At 33.0% G+C, this 18,160-nt stretch overlaps 1 protein-coding gene across 1 annotated transcript; it reads right to left on the bottom strand.

Annotated features, from left to right (window-relative positions):
- Positions 1–2,894: 2,894 nt before the first annotated feature.
- LOC108478472 (probable membrane-associated kinase regulator 6) lies at positions 2,895–6,489 on the bottom strand. The gene is made up of 2 exons (XM_017780931.2): positions 3,290–6,489; positions 2,895–3,190 (listed from the first exon to the last, which is right to left on the bottom strand). Exons 1-2 carry the CDS (start codon positions 3,948–3,950, stop codon positions 3,183–3,185), a joined length of 669 nt encoding a protein of 222 aa, XP_017636420.1. The 5' UTR covers positions 3,951–6,489; the 3' UTR covers positions 2,895–3,182.
- Between the last annotated feature and the right edge of the window lie 11,671 nt (positions 6,490–18,160).

Genomic DNA, 18,160 nt, shown 5'->3' with positions numbered 1-18,160 from the left:
CCTAAATAAAAAGTTTGATTGACATGGATGGATTTGCCAGGTTTTGCTTCTTCATTTGTGCTGCTCTTCTCCCAATTAAGTTGGATGGAGTTGGATTAGTTCCGGCTCTGGAGTTTTAGTTCGATTTAGATTTTAATCGAATTTATTTTTTTTTAATTTTTTTCATATTTCAAATGAATTTTCAAATTTTAGTGAACAGGTTAACTCCTGAACAAATTTAATTTATCCTACTTGTGTCTCATTCTTGTCCTTAGTTTCTTTTGCCTTTGTTTATGAAAGTTCCAAGTCAAATATGTACTGCTAACTTGTATATCTCTTTAGCCTCATTTGTGTACTTGAAGTAGCAATTTTCCTTTAGGCTATGAGAATCTAAATTGTATGGCCAACCCAATATGGATGTTCCATTTGTAAGGCTTGACTAGCTATGATTAGCTATTGGTAAGCCCCAATTTTTTAAGTGTATACTTATATATACTATCTACTTTGGGCTTGTATACCTAATAAACCCATTCTTATCTTTGATTCGTTCAAGCCCAAATATTAGCTCAATTAAATCATTTTGTTTTGAATATTTTTAGTTTGGGTAATTCAAGTTGTTTTGGGTTTTGATCTCGAGATTCAGTTTTTTTTTTTTAAGGTCAGATCATTATGAGTTGATGTTATTTTAGGTTTTGATTACTTCAAATTGAAGTCAGTTTAGGTTTTTTTTTTTTCCTAATAACTTCCGATAATTTCAAATTCAAGTTAATTTTGGATTGTTTTGAGGGTTGAACAAATTTAAATTGTTATTTTTTTTTATAATTAAAACATGCTGTGTCAAATTTAAATTCAGATTTATCAAATTATGTTTTTTCATTTTGGGTCAAAATCAGTAAATATAAACTCCATGCATAAAAACTAAACCTAGCTAGCTTGTTTAAATCTTTAATAATAATAATAATAATAATAATAATAATAATAATAATAATAACCTTCACTTAAACCAATACTTTTTTGAATTGGATCGTATTGGTCGGTCGGATCAAGAATCAACGAAGGTAATAGTTCAAAGAAAATCATTAGACTGATTGATCTGAGAAATGGTATAAATCGATTGAACCGAATGACTGAATTGAATTATTTTTTTTATCTTTAATGATTTATTCAATTGAATCGAATGAATAGACAAACCAATAACCTAATCGATTTGATTACCAATTTCACCTGAAAACCTCGCCAAGAAAGAAAAAGAGACCTAATCGTTTAATAACCTGGAAGCTTTGGAGTTCAATTTTCTAATAGTTCATTAACAAGCTACCACAAATTTTCATTGGTGCTCTTATCCAACTTCAAGCAAAAAGATATGCATGCATTGGCTCAATGGCATGTGATTCCCATGGCGACAAATGATGGCCATGGAAGAAGACAAGTACAAGACGGAAAAGGGAAACAAAAACGTCTTGGTTTCTTTCTACTTATCAACTTGAATCACGCAACTTCCTGGTCTATTCATTTTACAAACAAAAAACCTCAAAAAACCCAGCAGCCAAAGTCATTCTTTTGCTGTCTAGACTTTTTATGTCACTGTAAAAAAGGGTCAAAAAAAGCTATTGGATGTAGACCCTGTATGCTCTAATACAATGTATATACAATGCCGTCCATACTAGAGCATTGTTCATTGTTCATGAGGTTTTTACAATGACCCAAAGCTGAAAAATGAAGTAATATTAACATTGGTACTAGAATTGCAGCTAGTAATATAGACCTCTCATGGAGGTAACATGGGGGACAGGTGCCTATGCTGATTTAGAAGGAATTTTTTGTCTTGTGTCTCAAAACACTATTGGAAACATTATTGCACATTTCATCATCTATGTCAATATTTGGAGACAAGCATTGTTGTGACATTGTGACAATTTTTAATGTCATGTTAGCTAACTACAGTGACTTAAAACCAATAGCAGCGACAAGTAGCATGTATGAGGTTTTGGTCCCCCCCTACCTGTAGCAACTTGCAAGGAGATAAAAGAAAAATAAGGTCATATAGATACAGTAAAGCAATGTTATCAAAGCTTGGCAATTTCTACTAGCACAATTTGTCTATGTCTCCCTATCCTTACTGGTTTGCATGTGCAGAACTTTCTCATTTCAATGGCTGAGAAACAGTCCACCTAAACAGCTAAACTTTGAGTTGTAAAACAAGTAAATTGACTGGATATGAACTAGAGAGGAACAGGCATGTTTTGTAAGGGCAGCGAGATCCGTATCTTGGACCCCATGGCTTAAAAGGGGACCAGATTATGTCAATTTTCTTCAAGTTACCAACTTTCCAGTACAATCAGAACACATTATCTTATCATTTGAAGAAACCCCAATTTTTTTTTTTCATCCATTTAAACCCATTTCTCACTAGGAGGTAGAGATTATATTTGCAGAATGATTATGCTGCAGTAGTTCTTGCGTTACTTTTGAGGGTGAGCACTGAGCAGACATGTAGAATTATTGTCCCTTATCATGATGATTTCCAACATAAATTTAATTACTAATCCTAGTATCTAGATGATTAATTTGGTTTATCAAATTAGGCAGTGCCACCTATCATGTCATGCATGCATGAAAATCGTATCCTACAAAACTGCTGCAAAATATATCAGCATTGGAAGAGCCCTAAACATGATTATGTTTTGAAAATCCATGCAACATGTTTCATGAAATTAATATACCTTGTTTTTTAGAGTTATTTTACTTCAATAAAATCAAATAAATGCTTGTTAAGTGATATATATGATCCAGAGGAGGTTTTTGGTAATGGAAAAAGTGAATTTCTGCAAATATATTCAATATTTTGGATTCAAAAGGATGCTGCTGTTATTATACATATGGATGCTCAATATTTATGCAAGCAAAAGGAGATGTATCCTCGAAACAAAAAGAAATTCCTTATCATTTCATAAATTTAAAACTTTACAGAAATAAAGGAGAGATTTCCTTTTAAGTTGTGAGCCCCTACACTTTTTTCCTCATGAGGGCCAGAATTCAATGGCCAAATACATTTTCACAGCTTTTAACATCCTTACAGTACAAATTGTACATTGTCAATGTCAGAACAGAAAAGAAAAGGACAAATAACAAGTGGCCAAGTAATCTTCTTGTGACCACCTATTTCTTCTCTTCATGTGGATTTGAAATGGATTCTAGTCCATTCATTTTCCTGGAAAACGAAACATGAAAGAATATCAGCACTAGAGCTTGATTTTCTAATGGAACAATTATCAAACAAGCAAAAGGAAATTGGAAAAAAAGATCATACCGATTGATTTTTTGCAATGGAGAACTGCCTCATATATTGAGCTTTCAGAATCACATGATTTTCGGTACTCGTCGGCGGAGTATGCGACGCTGATTCGAGGAGATGTTGTGGTTGAATACACCCAGTTCTTCCTTGAATGAACTCTTGCATCAACACTTTCAGCTCTACCACTTGACTTGCTTCCTCTTAATATCCTTCTATATAATGGCCTAACAAAGTTCAAGTACTTGGAAAATATCCGCTTGGACAATCTTCGACACCTTGTCAAAGATGGGTGACTCGTTTTACATGGCGGAACCATGAGATCTGGTGCATGTGAAGTGGTAGTAGGCAGGGATGAAGTCGAACCGGAGACTTCGTACGCCTCCACCTTCGAAGGCTTAATGAAAAAAGGCATGACATGGCCATTGGAAAAGAGCTCATCGGCATGAACAAGTGTGAGGGGAGTTTGTGAAATGGGAAAATCAAACTTAAAATCCTGAGAATTTCTGAAGAACCTCTTGGAAGGTGGCATCCTCGGGTCCATTTCGATGAAGGAAGCTTCATCATATGCATCAAGTGAAGCTCTAAGGGAGCTGTCTACACTATCTAAAGAAGGTTTTAGGTTCACTAACCAACTATATGAAAAGCTTTCAATGGAGAGGGGTTGTGAAGTTTCCATGGCTTCCACTCTATGAAAGGGATGCAAGAGAAACAGAGAAGGGGACTACAAGCAAAGGCCCCAATTCTCATGTAACATATATATACCTTAATATCCCTCCTTCCTAACAGCTTTATATATGGTTTATTTGGCAAGAGACAATGGATTTTAATAATTGAAAAGGGAAAAGGAGAAAAGGAACAGAAAATGTGTAACCCCACAACAGCACTCATATTGTTTTGTTGCATCAAACCCCACCCCACACTTTCCTTTTAAACATTACAAAATAGATGACTTGTTGGCCAAACTTGTAAGAAAGAAATTAGGTTCTTGTACATAGTCCAATCTTTATCTTAAGCAGCATTTTATAAACTAAAACAACTGTCATTTCTCATAAATTTATAGGCTATAAAAGGTGAAACAAGAAATAAAGGAAAAGCAGGTTCATGCACAAGCATAATCCATCCAAGATGCTACTTAAAAGTCTTAAACTACAATAAAGAGTAGCAAATGTCTTCCTAGCTATGTTACCCCGAACTCCAGAAGTGACTGTTGATATGAATATGTATCCTACACGGGTATTCTTGATATCCTTTTCAAGTTTTTTCATATATTTGAGGGATTATACCTTTTAGCCTACTCCCATTATAATTGCATAACCATGGCAAAAAGACAATATCGCAACAAGACAGTGAACATATATGATATTACAGGGCATGGAAAAATAGATGAAATAAAAATGATGCACATTGTCACACGTTTAAGCAGTTTGGTCCTTGAATTAGTTAAATAGATACCTTAAAAATCTCAAGGGGGAAAAAGGAAAATATCACTAATGGTAAGGGAAAAGGCAAATAGAATCTGATATGTTCTATTGGTAAGGAAAATTGAAGGTTTTGCATCCACTACCATTTCTAGTGGTGGGTGAGTTTTGGATATCCTCCTTCAAAACTTGGAAGCCAAAAGAAAATGATATTGTTTTCATTTACCGACAATCTATAAAAGAACAAAATAAACAGACAAAGGTTCCCCCTAGATTTGTCGGAGAATGAAAAGACAATGACCTAGGTTTCATGGCCAAAAGCCAAAAATAAAGAAAGTGACTTGAAACCAACTTGTCCCTACATTGCATCCTCCTTCAGGACAAACAACAAGCAATAAGATAGGGAATTTAATCATTCACAAAGCAGTTTTAAGTTCAGAAAAAATAAAGAATGTTTTTTTGATTTCATAAAATATCCATTACAGCTTTCAAGAAAATCATTGTTTTTCAACTCATCTAACATCCTAACATATATAAATAAAGAAAATTATATAGTATTCTGGGTAAAAAAATGAACAGTGTTAGGTGCAATGACAGAGGATAGTCATCAACTCTTAAAAGATTAGTCTTTATGGACCGTCAAACCATGAAACAGTTATTTTTAAACCAGTGTCATCTAAGTGCCGGACACCATGAAAGAACTTAGTGTGCAGTGAAACTTAGGGACTATTTAAAAGATTGATCCAAAGTGCTTGGACATTTTAACACTGAATTGCAGGCAAAAAGACCTAGCAAATAGATGATGCCCCTATCAGCAAAGATAGTTTATTTTTAGGTATGAATGAGCAGTGAAGCCACTTGCAATCTACATGAGTTTTTTGGCTTAGAAAATCCCAGGAAATCTTCCCTCTTTGATATTGCAGTCATCTGCAGCACCCATCATATAGGAAAATATCTTAATAGAAAATTCAAGATAGTGGAAACATATTGCTTGTATTTTCATAATATCTATGAACACAAAAAGCATTGATATCTAATAAGTTCCTTGCTTACATATAAAGACAAACACGAAAACACCATACCAAGGAACAGAAGTGGTAGCATTCCTCTGTGTATTACAATGGGGCCGATTCAAAGTACCCATTCATTATTGAAATTTCAGAAATAAAATACTAATAAAAATCAAAATCCAAGGAAATTTGAAACGAAATAGATCAAATTTGATAGCAAATTAAACTCTAAAATATAAGAGAAATAACCCAAACTTATAAAAAGAATCCCAAATTCAAAAAGAACGAAAAGAAGCCCAGAAATATTCAAATAAACAGACACAAATAAAACCAACACATAAGCAAAAAAAACACATTAAAAAAGAGAGACTTTAAATAAATAATTGAAAACAAATTTCTTTTAAGAAAAATGTAAATTGATGGAATTTTATACCAATCACGATATAAAGGGAAAGTTATACAACAATTCCCTTCCCTCGAAGACTGAAATGCAAAATTATATTCCATTGCCGGGCTTTGAAATTGAAAATTCAAAGCAAGAATTTTAACCACGGTGCTACAATGGATTAGTTGATATAATATTCAAACTATTATATTTAGAAAAGAGTAAAACTTTGAATAAATAATTAAAAATAAATTTCTTTTAAAAAGCGTAAGTTAATGGAATTTTAAACCTATCACGAGATAAAGGAAAAGAAATACATTTCAAAAAACGACTAAAATGAGAAAAATCCGACAATTGCCTTCACACGAAGACTGAAATGTAAAATTATATTCTACTACCGAGATTTGCACCCAGAAATTCAAAGCGAGAATTTTAACCATAGTGCTACAATGGATTAATTTAATTTAGATAATATCGAAACGATTTATGTTTAGAAATGATTAAGACTTTGAATAAATAATTGAAAATAAATTTATTTTTAAAAAATCCAAGTTAATGGAATTTTATAGGTTTTATTTTCATAAATAATATAAAAAGTAATTAATTACGAAAATTGTATAGGATACAGATTAATTACAAAATAGATATTTGTTACGATGTCTGTAGGTGCTGTCTAACATATTGACGATATTAAACTAAAGTGTGATAAATTAAAATGTTCAAGGACCTGATATGAAAATTCTCCATTTTTAAGGATTGCTTCATAAACCATCATTGTTTATTATTATTTTTATTCTCCTTCAACACCAAAAATAAAGAGGTCTTTTATCAATTACCAATAAAATTTTTCTAAAGCCTTTATAATTGTAACTTTATTTTGTGTGTGTAAATCAAATTGATAATAAGGATAATTATAAAAGTTTTAAAAAATCTTATTATGTATAATTTATAATTATTAATTAAATTTATAGTTTCTAAATATAATGTGAGAAAAAACTAAAAATTCCATTAAATACTATATCGGACATGATTTAAGCAGAAAAATTATTTTTAAAAATAAATAAAATTTATTTCCAGTTGGAATCGGCTTTTTTAGAAAATATTTTTAGTAAAAAATTTGTTTAGATTGATTGGTAAGAGGCATCTCTATTTTTGGTGTTGAAGAGTAATAAAAAGAAAATAATAAACAATAAGGGTTTATAAAACAGTTATCCCTATTTAAGGCTTGGTGGTGCAACATAGTCAGTCGCACAGTTTTTTAGTAGCCAATCTAATAGGCAATTTCATATTAGGTCTCTAAATATTTTAGTTTATTACATTTTTGTCTGGTGCCGTTAACATGTCAGGCAGCACCGGTAGAATACTGTAACAAATGTCTATTTCTATTTTCGTAATTAATTACTTTTTATATTATTTATATAAAAAGGCCAATTTTATATCTATCACGATATAAAGTAAAAAATACATTTAAAAAAATGACCAAAGGGCAAAAAATCTGACAATTCCCTTCATTCGAAAACCAAAATGCAAAATTATATTTCGCTGCTAACTGCTAAGGTTTGAACTCGTAAATCAAAAGCAAGATTTTAACCACAGTGCTATAGTGGATTAATTTATATAATACACATGTGATTAGTGTGTAAATAGCTTAGTGGTTAGGCAGACAGTTACAAAGTTGGTATTTGTTATATTTCTGTTAGTAGCAGTTTAGACTTCAATTTTTAATATAAACTTGTATTGTAAACAGATTAAAGGTGGGTTAAAATTCTTTACCTTGTGAATAATTATTCTTCTCTATAGTTCTATTTTGTTGTTCTTCCAGTATTCTATCATGGTATCAGTCACTCAGTGATCATTGGGCATGGCTAACACGCACTCTGTTGAATCCGACTCTGTTGAGCCTCATGGCTCGGTGTTCCTTGGTGATAGAGTGGTCACCTTATTTCCTCGACATGAGGTGGTCAAGCTGGATGAAGGCTCGTTTGTCCAATAGCAGCAGCAGGTCCGACTTATTCTTCGTGGCTACGGACTGTTTGGACTTCTTGATGGCTCGTTGACGGCTCCGGCGCGATTTGTTCAATCCTCCGATGGAGATCTTGTTGTTAATCCTGCTGTTTCAGTCTTTGATCAACAAGACAGTTTACTTACCTATTAATTGTTATCAACGATCAGCTCTTCGTTTCTGCCCTCTTTCACGGATGTGCGTACTGCTAGTGATGTTTGGATCGTGGCGACTAATTTGTTTGCGGCTGATTCTAGTGCGAAGCAATCACAGTTGCGCCATGAGCTTCATTTTCTCCGTAAATGTAGCCTCTCAATTCGTTCGTATGTGAATAAAATCACCAGCTTGTGCGCTCTTCTTGCAGCGTCGAGATCTCAGATATCGGAGGATGAACAGACGGTGGTTCTTCTTACCGGTCTCTCTTCTGAGTTTGATGCTATCATTTCGTCTGTGTCTCTCTCCATGAGTTGTCCTTTCAACACATCGTCGATGCTTTGCTTGAGTGTGAAGCTCGCCAAGTCCAGTCCGCTTAAAAGGTGTTGGTTGCTGCAAATGCGGTGGAGGGGCCGCCCCTTCCACCCACGGACGGTCCGTTTCATGGCGGAGGCCGTTCATCTGTTCGAGGTCGAAGGCGTTCATTTCGTCTGAGAGTCCAGTGCCAAATCTGCAGTACGTATGGACATCTTGCGCAGCGGTGTTATTATCGGTACAATCGTGATGAGCAATCGTCGATCGACACACCTATGGTTGGATGTGGTGGTTCTGTGTCTGGAATGGTTGAGCGAAGTGATGATCGAAATTATGGTCAATTTGGAGTACTTGTTTTGGTCAAAATTGGAGTCCTTATGGTCAAAATTGGAGGCCTTCTGTTTAGCCAAATTCTGGCTTTGATGGTGGTCCCCCATGTGGGCCACATGCAGGGAATCCATTTATTTCCCATGGACCTAGACAGTATGATAATATTGGCCCAAATTCATTTGGTAATGGGCGTGAATTTGATAGTGGACAATATGCCATGGGGTTCCAATTTAATAATGAGGCTTTGGGCCGATTGTGTGGTAACATGGATTCTAGGCCACGCGGGCCTAATGGGGCCATTCGCTCCCGTCCCACTGATGGACAAATTGTGCCTGAGCCTTCTGCCAATTGTGTTGATATTGACCGCTCTTGGCAGACTGTTCGTGAGGCCCCCTGGTAAACAAAACCGCGTGCTCGTGTGTTTAGTGTTGCATCGTCTCTATATGATTCGTCTCAATTTATTGGGCTTCCTCCCAGAATTCCTGAGTTTCACGCTTCTAATTATTATGGTGCTACCGAGTATGACTGCAATTTTAATTCTACTGATTCTTATGTTCCTGTAGGAGGCACGTCCTGGTGTCTGAATTCGGGGGCTACTCATCACGTGTGTCGCAATGCTACGGATTTGCATGGCACCACTCCGTATACAGGTAATTCATCTCTTTTAATGAGTAATGGGGTGTCCACTCCAATTTCATCTGTTGGGAGTACAACTATTCCTACAACGCAGAAATTACTCCATCTCTCGAATGTGCTATATGTGCTAAACATTCGGAAAAATTTATTGTCTGTATCTAAGTTTGCTACTGATAACAATGTATTTTTTTAATTTCACCCCTCATATTGTGTGATTAAGGACATCCAGACACAGGAAATCTTAATGCGGGGCCAAGTTCGTGATGGACTCTATCAGTTCTCAGCGGGATCGAGTGGTTTGTCTTCGTCTGCTCATAGTGCTGTTGTTCAATGTTCCTCTACAGTGGATGATGTTTTTAGCTTGTGGCATAAGAGGCTGGGTCATCCTGCTCCTAATATTATAAAGGCTATCCTTGACAAATGTCATATTACTGTAAATAAAAGTCATCTTGATAATGTTTGTGTTATGTGTCAGAAAGGAAAATCTCATAAATTGCCTTTTCCTCGTTCCAGTACTGAGTATGTTGATTTGTTTGAATTGGTTGTTTCTAATGTGTAGGGCCCGACTGTGGTTCCATGTGAAGGGAATTTGTATTACGTTTCTTTCGTTGATATGAGTAGTCGATTTACTTGGATGTATCTAATCAATCGTAAATCTCAGGCTGTAGAATGTTTCGGTCAATTTCAGAAGATGGTTCGCACACAGTTTGGGAAGTGTATTAAGAAATTTCAAAGCGATTGGGGCGGTGAGTTTCGCGCTTTTTCTTCGGTGCTGGCTCGTCAGGAGATTCTTCATCGTGTTTCCTGTCCTTACATGTCTGAGCAAAATGGTGTCGCTGAGAGTAAACATAGACATGTTGTAGAGACTGGTCTTGCTCTTCTGGCCCAGGCTAATCTACCTATGAAGTACTGGGATTATGCGTTCTGTAGTGCCGTCCATTTTATCAATCGCTTACCTACTCCTGTCTTGGCTGGACAATCTCCTATCAACGTTTTTTTGGTCATGAACCGACTTATGATCATCTCAGAGTGTTTGGTTGTTGTTGTTTTCGGCACTTACGCCCATTTGGTAAACACAAGCTTGAGTTTTAGTCCCAACCATCTACGTTTCTGGGGTATAGTGCGCAGCATAAAGGTTATTTTTGTCTAACACCTGATGATAAGGTTATTGTTTCTCGGCATGTCGTGTTTGATGAAACTCAATTTCTGTTTCTGCTCTTGTCTCCTACTAGTGCTCAGCCATCTCCGGGTAATCCTACATATGTTCCTGTTGTTCGATCGTTTACTACTACGGACACTGGTTTGCCTTCTCCACCTCCACCAAAGGGTATTCTAGGAAGCCCTGCTGGTGATTCAGGGATTGTGGTTCAAGAAGCGGCTCATTCAGGGACTAGTGTTCGAGACGAGGCTACCGCTACTTCCGTTGTTCCTGCTGAGCGTGTTTCTCTTCTTTCTGTTTCTACTACCAATACACATAGTATGATTACTCGGTCTAAAGCTGGTATTTTTAAACCCAAAGCTTCGTGTGCCGATAATATTGACCTTGTGCCAAGTTCTGTTGAGGAGGCTCTTGTTCATCCAGATTGGTGGTCGGCTGTTCAAGCTGAATATGATGCTTTGATAGCTAACTCTACCCTTCTGGTCGAAAGGCGATTGGTTGCAAGTGGTTGTTTAAAATAAAGAAAAATCCTGATGGCACAATTAATCGCCGTAAGGCGCGATTAGTGGCCAAAGGCTGTTCATAGGTGCCTGGCTGTGATTTTACAGAGACATTTAGTCCGATGGTCAAACCCGCTACCATTCGTGTTATTCTCTCTGTTGCTGTAACAAAGGGCTGGCCACTCCGGCAAGTCGATGTCAATAATGCCTTTCTGAATGGTGATCTAGTTGATGACGTGTACATGTAGCAGCCTCCAGGTTTTGTGCAACATGGCTCTAGTGGTGAGACGCTGGTGTGTCATCTGACTAAAGCTTTATATGGTTTACGACAAGCTCCTCGTGCCTAGTTTGACAAGTTAAAACAGTTTCTTATTTCTACTGGTTTTACATTGTCCAAATCAGATGCCTCGTTGTTTGTTCGTTCTGTCTCTGATTACACTTTGTATGTGTTTGTTTATGTAGATGATATTGTTATTACTGGCAGTTCATCTGATGGAATAGATAATTTTGTCCAGCAGCTACACAACAAGTTCGCTCTAAAGAATATGGGTGACCTTCATTATTTCTTGGAGCTTGAGGTCAGTCAGTCTTCCTCTGATAGTCTTCATTATTTCTTGCCCAGAGTTCTATGTCTACTGCCAAAAGTGTTTATACCCGATGGTCAACTCTTCCATGTTATCAAAGGATGAGGGTGATTATCTTACTAATCCAACCGAATATCGTAGTTTAGCTGGTGCTCTTCAGTATATTGTGTTAATCCAGCCTGATATTGCCTATGCTGTTAATAGGGTGTGTCAGTTTATGCATGCTCCCACTAATCTGCACATAGTAGCATTAAAACATATTCTTATGTATTTGCGTGGTACTCTTTCTTATGGTTTACTTTTCGACGGTCTGAGCGGCTTTCGTTGGTCGATTATGCCAATGCAAATTGGAGGCTTGATTTTGATGATCGTTGGTCCACTACGGGATTCTGTGTGTACTATGGTCATACACCTATATCTTGGTGTTCCAAGAAACAACAAGTTGTCTCTCGGTCTACGGCCGAGGCTAAATATCGTAGTTTAGCTGCTGCCACTAGTGATGTTGCTTGGCTGACTTCTCTCTTAACAGAGTTAAAACTAAAGTCTGTTGATCCTCCGATAGTGTGGTGTGATAATTCAAGTGTCGTTGCTGTTGCAGCCAATCCAGTTCTGCACTCCAAGTTTAAACATGTTGAACTTGATCTGTTTTTTACCCGGGAAAAGGTGGCTAGTGGCGAGTTGGTTGTTGGTGAAGTTCACACTTTATAATGACCTAATTTTCAATGGTATCGAACGATGATTCGAGATCACTAAATCCGACAAATGAGTAGGAAATATTATTAATTTAGTGAGTATAAGTTAAATGTGAAGTTAGGAAAAATTTTGAAATAGTGAAATGTACAATATATATATATTAAAATAATTAGAATTGAAAACGAGGTATCAAGACCTCGAATTTTAAATCGAGCCATAAATATTTTTATAAATATTTATGGAGTGTTAATAAGTTAGTATTAAAGTTTCACAAGAAATTTTAAAGTCTTGATAGCTAATTGAACAAAAAGGACTAAATTGTATCAAATGCAAAATTGTGGGAAATGATTAAATAGCTTAAATGATAAAAGAAAGAGGGTTTAAAAGGAAAATAGACCCAAGGTCTATTTGGGCTGGACGGCAAGAGCATGAAATCACCAAAAAAATAAGGGTAAAATTGGAAAATTGTAAAATTTACTTAATAAAGCTAGGACTAAAGTGGAATTATCTAGATTTCTCTTTATTTTTCTGCATTCTCATCAGAAAAAACACCATGGAAGAGTTCCCTTAAGCTGGTTTTTCATATTTTTACTGCAAGTAAGTTCAATTCTTGATTATTTCTTGAAATTTTTGTGTTTTTGTGACTTTTACAACTAGGTCCATTTGTTGAATTCATTAGTTCTTAATTCTATGAAAGAAATTGAAAGTTTCTATGAATATGTGCTGGAATTATATGATGATTTTGATATAGAATTAGAGTTTTAAATTGTTTATATGCTGATTTTATTGAAAGAATTGAATAGGAAGTGAATGTTTGGGACCTAAATTGTAAAAGAGTTTGAAGTTAGAGTTTTATGTGGAAATTCTGAATTTCAATAGTTATGAAATAACTTATAATGTCTAGGAAAAGTATTAATTGAGAAAATTAGTTTAATTGAGGGGTTAATTAAGTAAGGACTGAATTGTATGAACTGTGAAATTTGGGGCAAAATGAAAATCAACATTTTGCACTAAAATAGTTTTGGACAGCAGCAATAGTCTAACTTTGAAAAATCTCCAAAAATTGTATAAATCTAATTATAGGATGAATAAAATATGAAATTAAAGCTTATTGAGTCTAGTTTCTTATAGAAAAAACGGTGTAAGCAATAGAATTGTAAATCATGAGATATAATAAGTTTGGTGAGACAATGTCAGAATGATTTCTGATTCCCCTGTTCTGACTTTGGAAAATCATAAAAAATTGGAGAAAATAATTAAGGGATTAAATTTATATGTTTAAAATCCTTAAAGAGTCTATTTTCAATAGAAATAAGCGGGAACATCATCCGAATCTCGTACGATGAGATAATTAATTCTTACTGAAGAAGGGTCGGAACTGTCAGACAGCAGAATAGGGGCAACTTTAAAGAATAAACTGTACTTATTGGCTAAGCCAAAAATTTTGAAAATTTTATAGTAATAAGATAAGTAAGTATAGTTTCAGGGAAAATTAGTGGATCTTAATTTCGAGTTCTGTAGCTTAAGATATAAATAATTTTGTGACTATGATGCAAATGGACAGTTTTGAATATACATAAGTAAATAGTGAAATTATTGATAATGTTACTTGTTGCATGTTATATAAATTAAGGATGTGGAATGGAGAGGAGGAGGAGGAAAATATGTATGAATATTCAGCTAGCATGGCTAATTTGTATGTTTTAGGCTCATGGACTAAATTGAATAAAGTAAAATGTTATGGGCAATTTTGTAAAAAAATGTTAGAAATGACCAATTTGCATGAAATGGATTATTTTATTATTTAAATTACAAAATTGAATGAAATTATTAATTTAGCTCAAGATCAGGGAAAAACATGTTTTAAGGATTAAATTGAAAAGTGTTGAAATTATGGAAAATTCTGACATTTTATAGAATTCATAGGTTGTTATCAATTTGTATGAGAATAACGGCTGGAAATAAGGATTACATTGCAATAATTTTATTTTATTTTAACCTAAGGATGAAATCGTCATTAATTAAAAGTTTATGGGTAAAATTATAATTTTGTTTAGAGCATTAGTTGAATGTATTATAACATGAAATAAATGAAAACGACGATCAAATTTCTTTATAAAGATCCTGATGACTTGAATACGAGACTTGAACGTGGAAAAGAAAAGATATCGGATTAATGAAATATCTGATAAATGAATCGGTAACTCCGGTAATGCTCCGTAACTCTATTCCAGTAACGGATTCGGGTTAGGGGCATTATACTGCCTGTGACCAAGTAGCCGATATTCTCACTAAACCATTGTCTATGTCGTTCTTTACTCGGTTTCGTAATTCTCTTCGAGTCGTTCCACTTGAGGAAGTTGGATGAATGTTATAGTATCAAATACACATGTGACTAGTGTGTAAATAGCTTAGTGGTTAGGCAGACAGTTACAAAGCTAGTATTTGTTATATTTCTGTTAGTAGCAGTTTAGACTTCAATTTTCTATATAAGCTTGTATTGTAAACAGATTAAAGGTTGGTTAAAATTCTTTACCTTGTGAATAATTCTTCTTCTCTGTAGTTCTATTTTGCTGTTCTTCCAGTATTCTATCAACTCGAAAACCAAAATGCAAAATTATATTTCACTGCTAACTGCTAAAGTTTGAACTCGTAAATCAAAAGCAAGATTTTAACCACAGTGCTATAGTGGATTAATTTATATAATATTGAAACGATTTATATTTAGAAAAAAGTAAGACTTTGAATAAATAATTGAAAATATTTTTAAAATGTAAATTAATGGAATTTTATACCTATCAAGAGATAAAAGAAAAAAATACATTTCAAAAGGGACTAAAATGTAAAAATCGACAATTCCTTATCTCAAGACTAAAATGCAAAATTTTAATTCACCATTCGGGATTTGGACTCAAAAATTCAAAGCAATAATTTTAACCATAGTGCTATAGTGGATTAATTTATATAATATTGAAATGATTTATATTTATATTTACGAAAATTACTTTATCAATAAGTACAAAGGTAAATTATAGTCACTCAATTATAAGTGAGTTTTCGTTTTGATTCTTGACGGTTTTGAAATTTATTAATTTTTTAATTACCTAATTGTTAAGTGATGTTTTTAATTGGTATAATGATAATTTTAATACTCAATTATTACAATTTTTGTTAATTTAACTAAATGATTAAAAATTTAAAATTCTTTTAAAATTATAAAAATTCTAAAATTAAAATTTAAATAAAAGTAGATAAAAATTCAAAATAGATAAAATGAGGATAAATTTTTAACCCTCTAAAATTTCTCTTTATAAAATTTCTAGTACCTATTCTTAAAAAAATTAACAAAAATATTGATTATATTTTTTACCTCTTCAATTTATTGACATAAAAGTAATTCAACAAATAAATTGGAAAAGAAAATATAAGTCAACAAACGCTATATATAAAAATAATAGAATAATTTATGCTATTATAAATCCCTTTATTGAGTATCAATGGGTCCTAATTAAATTAGGAAAATTATTTTAATGTCCTTACACATTTAAAATAAATTATATTATTTGAGGGCATTTTGATTTTTATTTAAAAATTAATAAATATATATATGATACGTTTTGAACCCATGCTAATTGAGTTGAAAAATTTTAAATTTACTATTCAATCAAAATTTTATTATACATACTTTCTTACCTCATTTATTAATAATATTATTGATTAAAATTGCATCACAATTACGAAATAATTTCTAATAATAATAAATGAACACCGATATTTGTGATCTAAAGATCACACATTTTAGCTCCATTTTGCCTCGAACAAGCAATTGGCCTGGGCCGGATTGGCCCATTTACATTATATAATATTGATGGTACTTATTTAGAATTTTAATTTGAAATTTTAAATTAGTAACACATACAAGCTATCAAAGTTATCCCCAACAATGTAAATGCAAATTTTGATTTTCAATGGTTTCAATTGTTGGCCAAGTATGCATTGTCATTAACTTAATTTTTTAGATAAAATACAAATTAAGTTTTAGCTCGGTTGATATGGGTACTGTTGCCAATGTAAATATAAGAATGCGTTGAAACATATTATTCTCCTATTTATGAGTTGGGGAAGGACGATGGGTTGTTCTAAGCATTATATAATAAAAAAAAAGATATGATCGAACCTATAATGATATTATTTAAAAAGAAGAAGATAAAATTAAATAATTATTTTTATTTATTATAAGAAATTTATATAGTTTTGACACATTTATATATTAGATTTATATTCGAGTTACTTTTTGGTATTACTTTATTTTTCTCATATTGTATTTTTGTTGTAGTAAAATATGTATTTATGTTATATTTTTGTATTATAATTTAAAATTTAGTTTTTTTAAATATGTCCCATGTTTCTATATTATTTACAAATTTAGAATTTAGTTTATATATTTTTATTTTTAGACTACTTTTCAAATTTCAAAATTTAGGTAAAATGGTTAATACAGATAATTTTTTTGGCTAAATTTGTTAGTATGACATTTTGAAAGAAAAATATATATTCACTTGATAGCAAAGTTTTTAGAATCGGACTGGTGGTTGAACCGATCAAGCCCCTTATTCATTGGTATGATCGGTTCGATTAAATAAATTATTAAAAAATATTAAAAATCGATTCAACTGATTCATATTGGTTCTTGGGTAAACCGGTCCAATGCTCCTCTTTGGATCGCTACCTTGACCAATTCCTGGTTCAATCAATCTAACCGGCTAATCCGGTCTAGTTCAAGCAATCTTATTTGGTAACCATATAACTGAAAAATGACATTATAATGAATTTAAATTTAATAAAATAATTTTAATAGGGTTATAATTTTAAAATACGAAAAATAGAAATACTAAATTGTAAAACTAAATTTGAAGGCTTTGAAACTGAAGTTCAGAAATTATTAGCTAGTATACCAAAATTTCAGCCAAATCAGGACTTTCAATCAATAATGATTTTGTAAGACCTAACTCTCATCTATCCAAATAAAAGAAAGTCAAAAGAATAGATTTTAAGACTAAATAATTCATTGCCATAAAAAACATACAACCGAACAAACAGTAAAACTACTGATTGGGTTATGTTTTTACTGAAATTCAAACAAATTAATATTTTTATGTAAGATAAAAATATAATTTAGTTTTTCTATTAAAATTTATTTAGAATAGTTTAATAATAATACATGACATGTTATGTGTAACTTATGTTAACATGTATGATTAATTTTAATAATAAAATAAATAAAAATTTTAATAAAAAATTAATTTATTTTTTAATCTAACTTATAAAAATTAAATATCAATTTATTAATAAAAACAAGAAAGCAAAATGCAATTTACTTTTATCCCCAAAGAAGCTGATAAGTGCACTGTGCACATATTCACGTAACCTCAACAATGTCAAAGCTGTGAAAAAATAATAAAATACTGCTCATCATATCATATAAAAACATAGCTTTTTGACTTTTGAGTTACGTGTCAATGGCCTTTGTCCTTTCGGTTGCTCACATCTCCAGGACTGGACACCACAAATGGTTAAACACGTGGCACTGTGTCCACTTCCGTCACTAGCCGACCATTGTTTTTTTTCAAAGTTTTAGCTCACCCACCTCTGTACATGTGGTTAAATGATCTGTGCCCCACAATGGGTTCTTTTCACCTTT

This window comes from Gossypium arboreum, chromosome 12 (genome assembly GCF_025698485.1).
Source record: "Gossypium arboreum isolate Shixiya-1 chromosome 12, ASM2569848v2, whole genome shotgun sequence".
Lineage (NCBI taxonomy): Eukaryota > Viridiplantae > Streptophyta > Magnoliopsida > Malvales > Malvaceae > Gossypium > Gossypium arboreum.
This window is presented reverse-complemented; position numbering and strand designations above follow the sequence as displayed.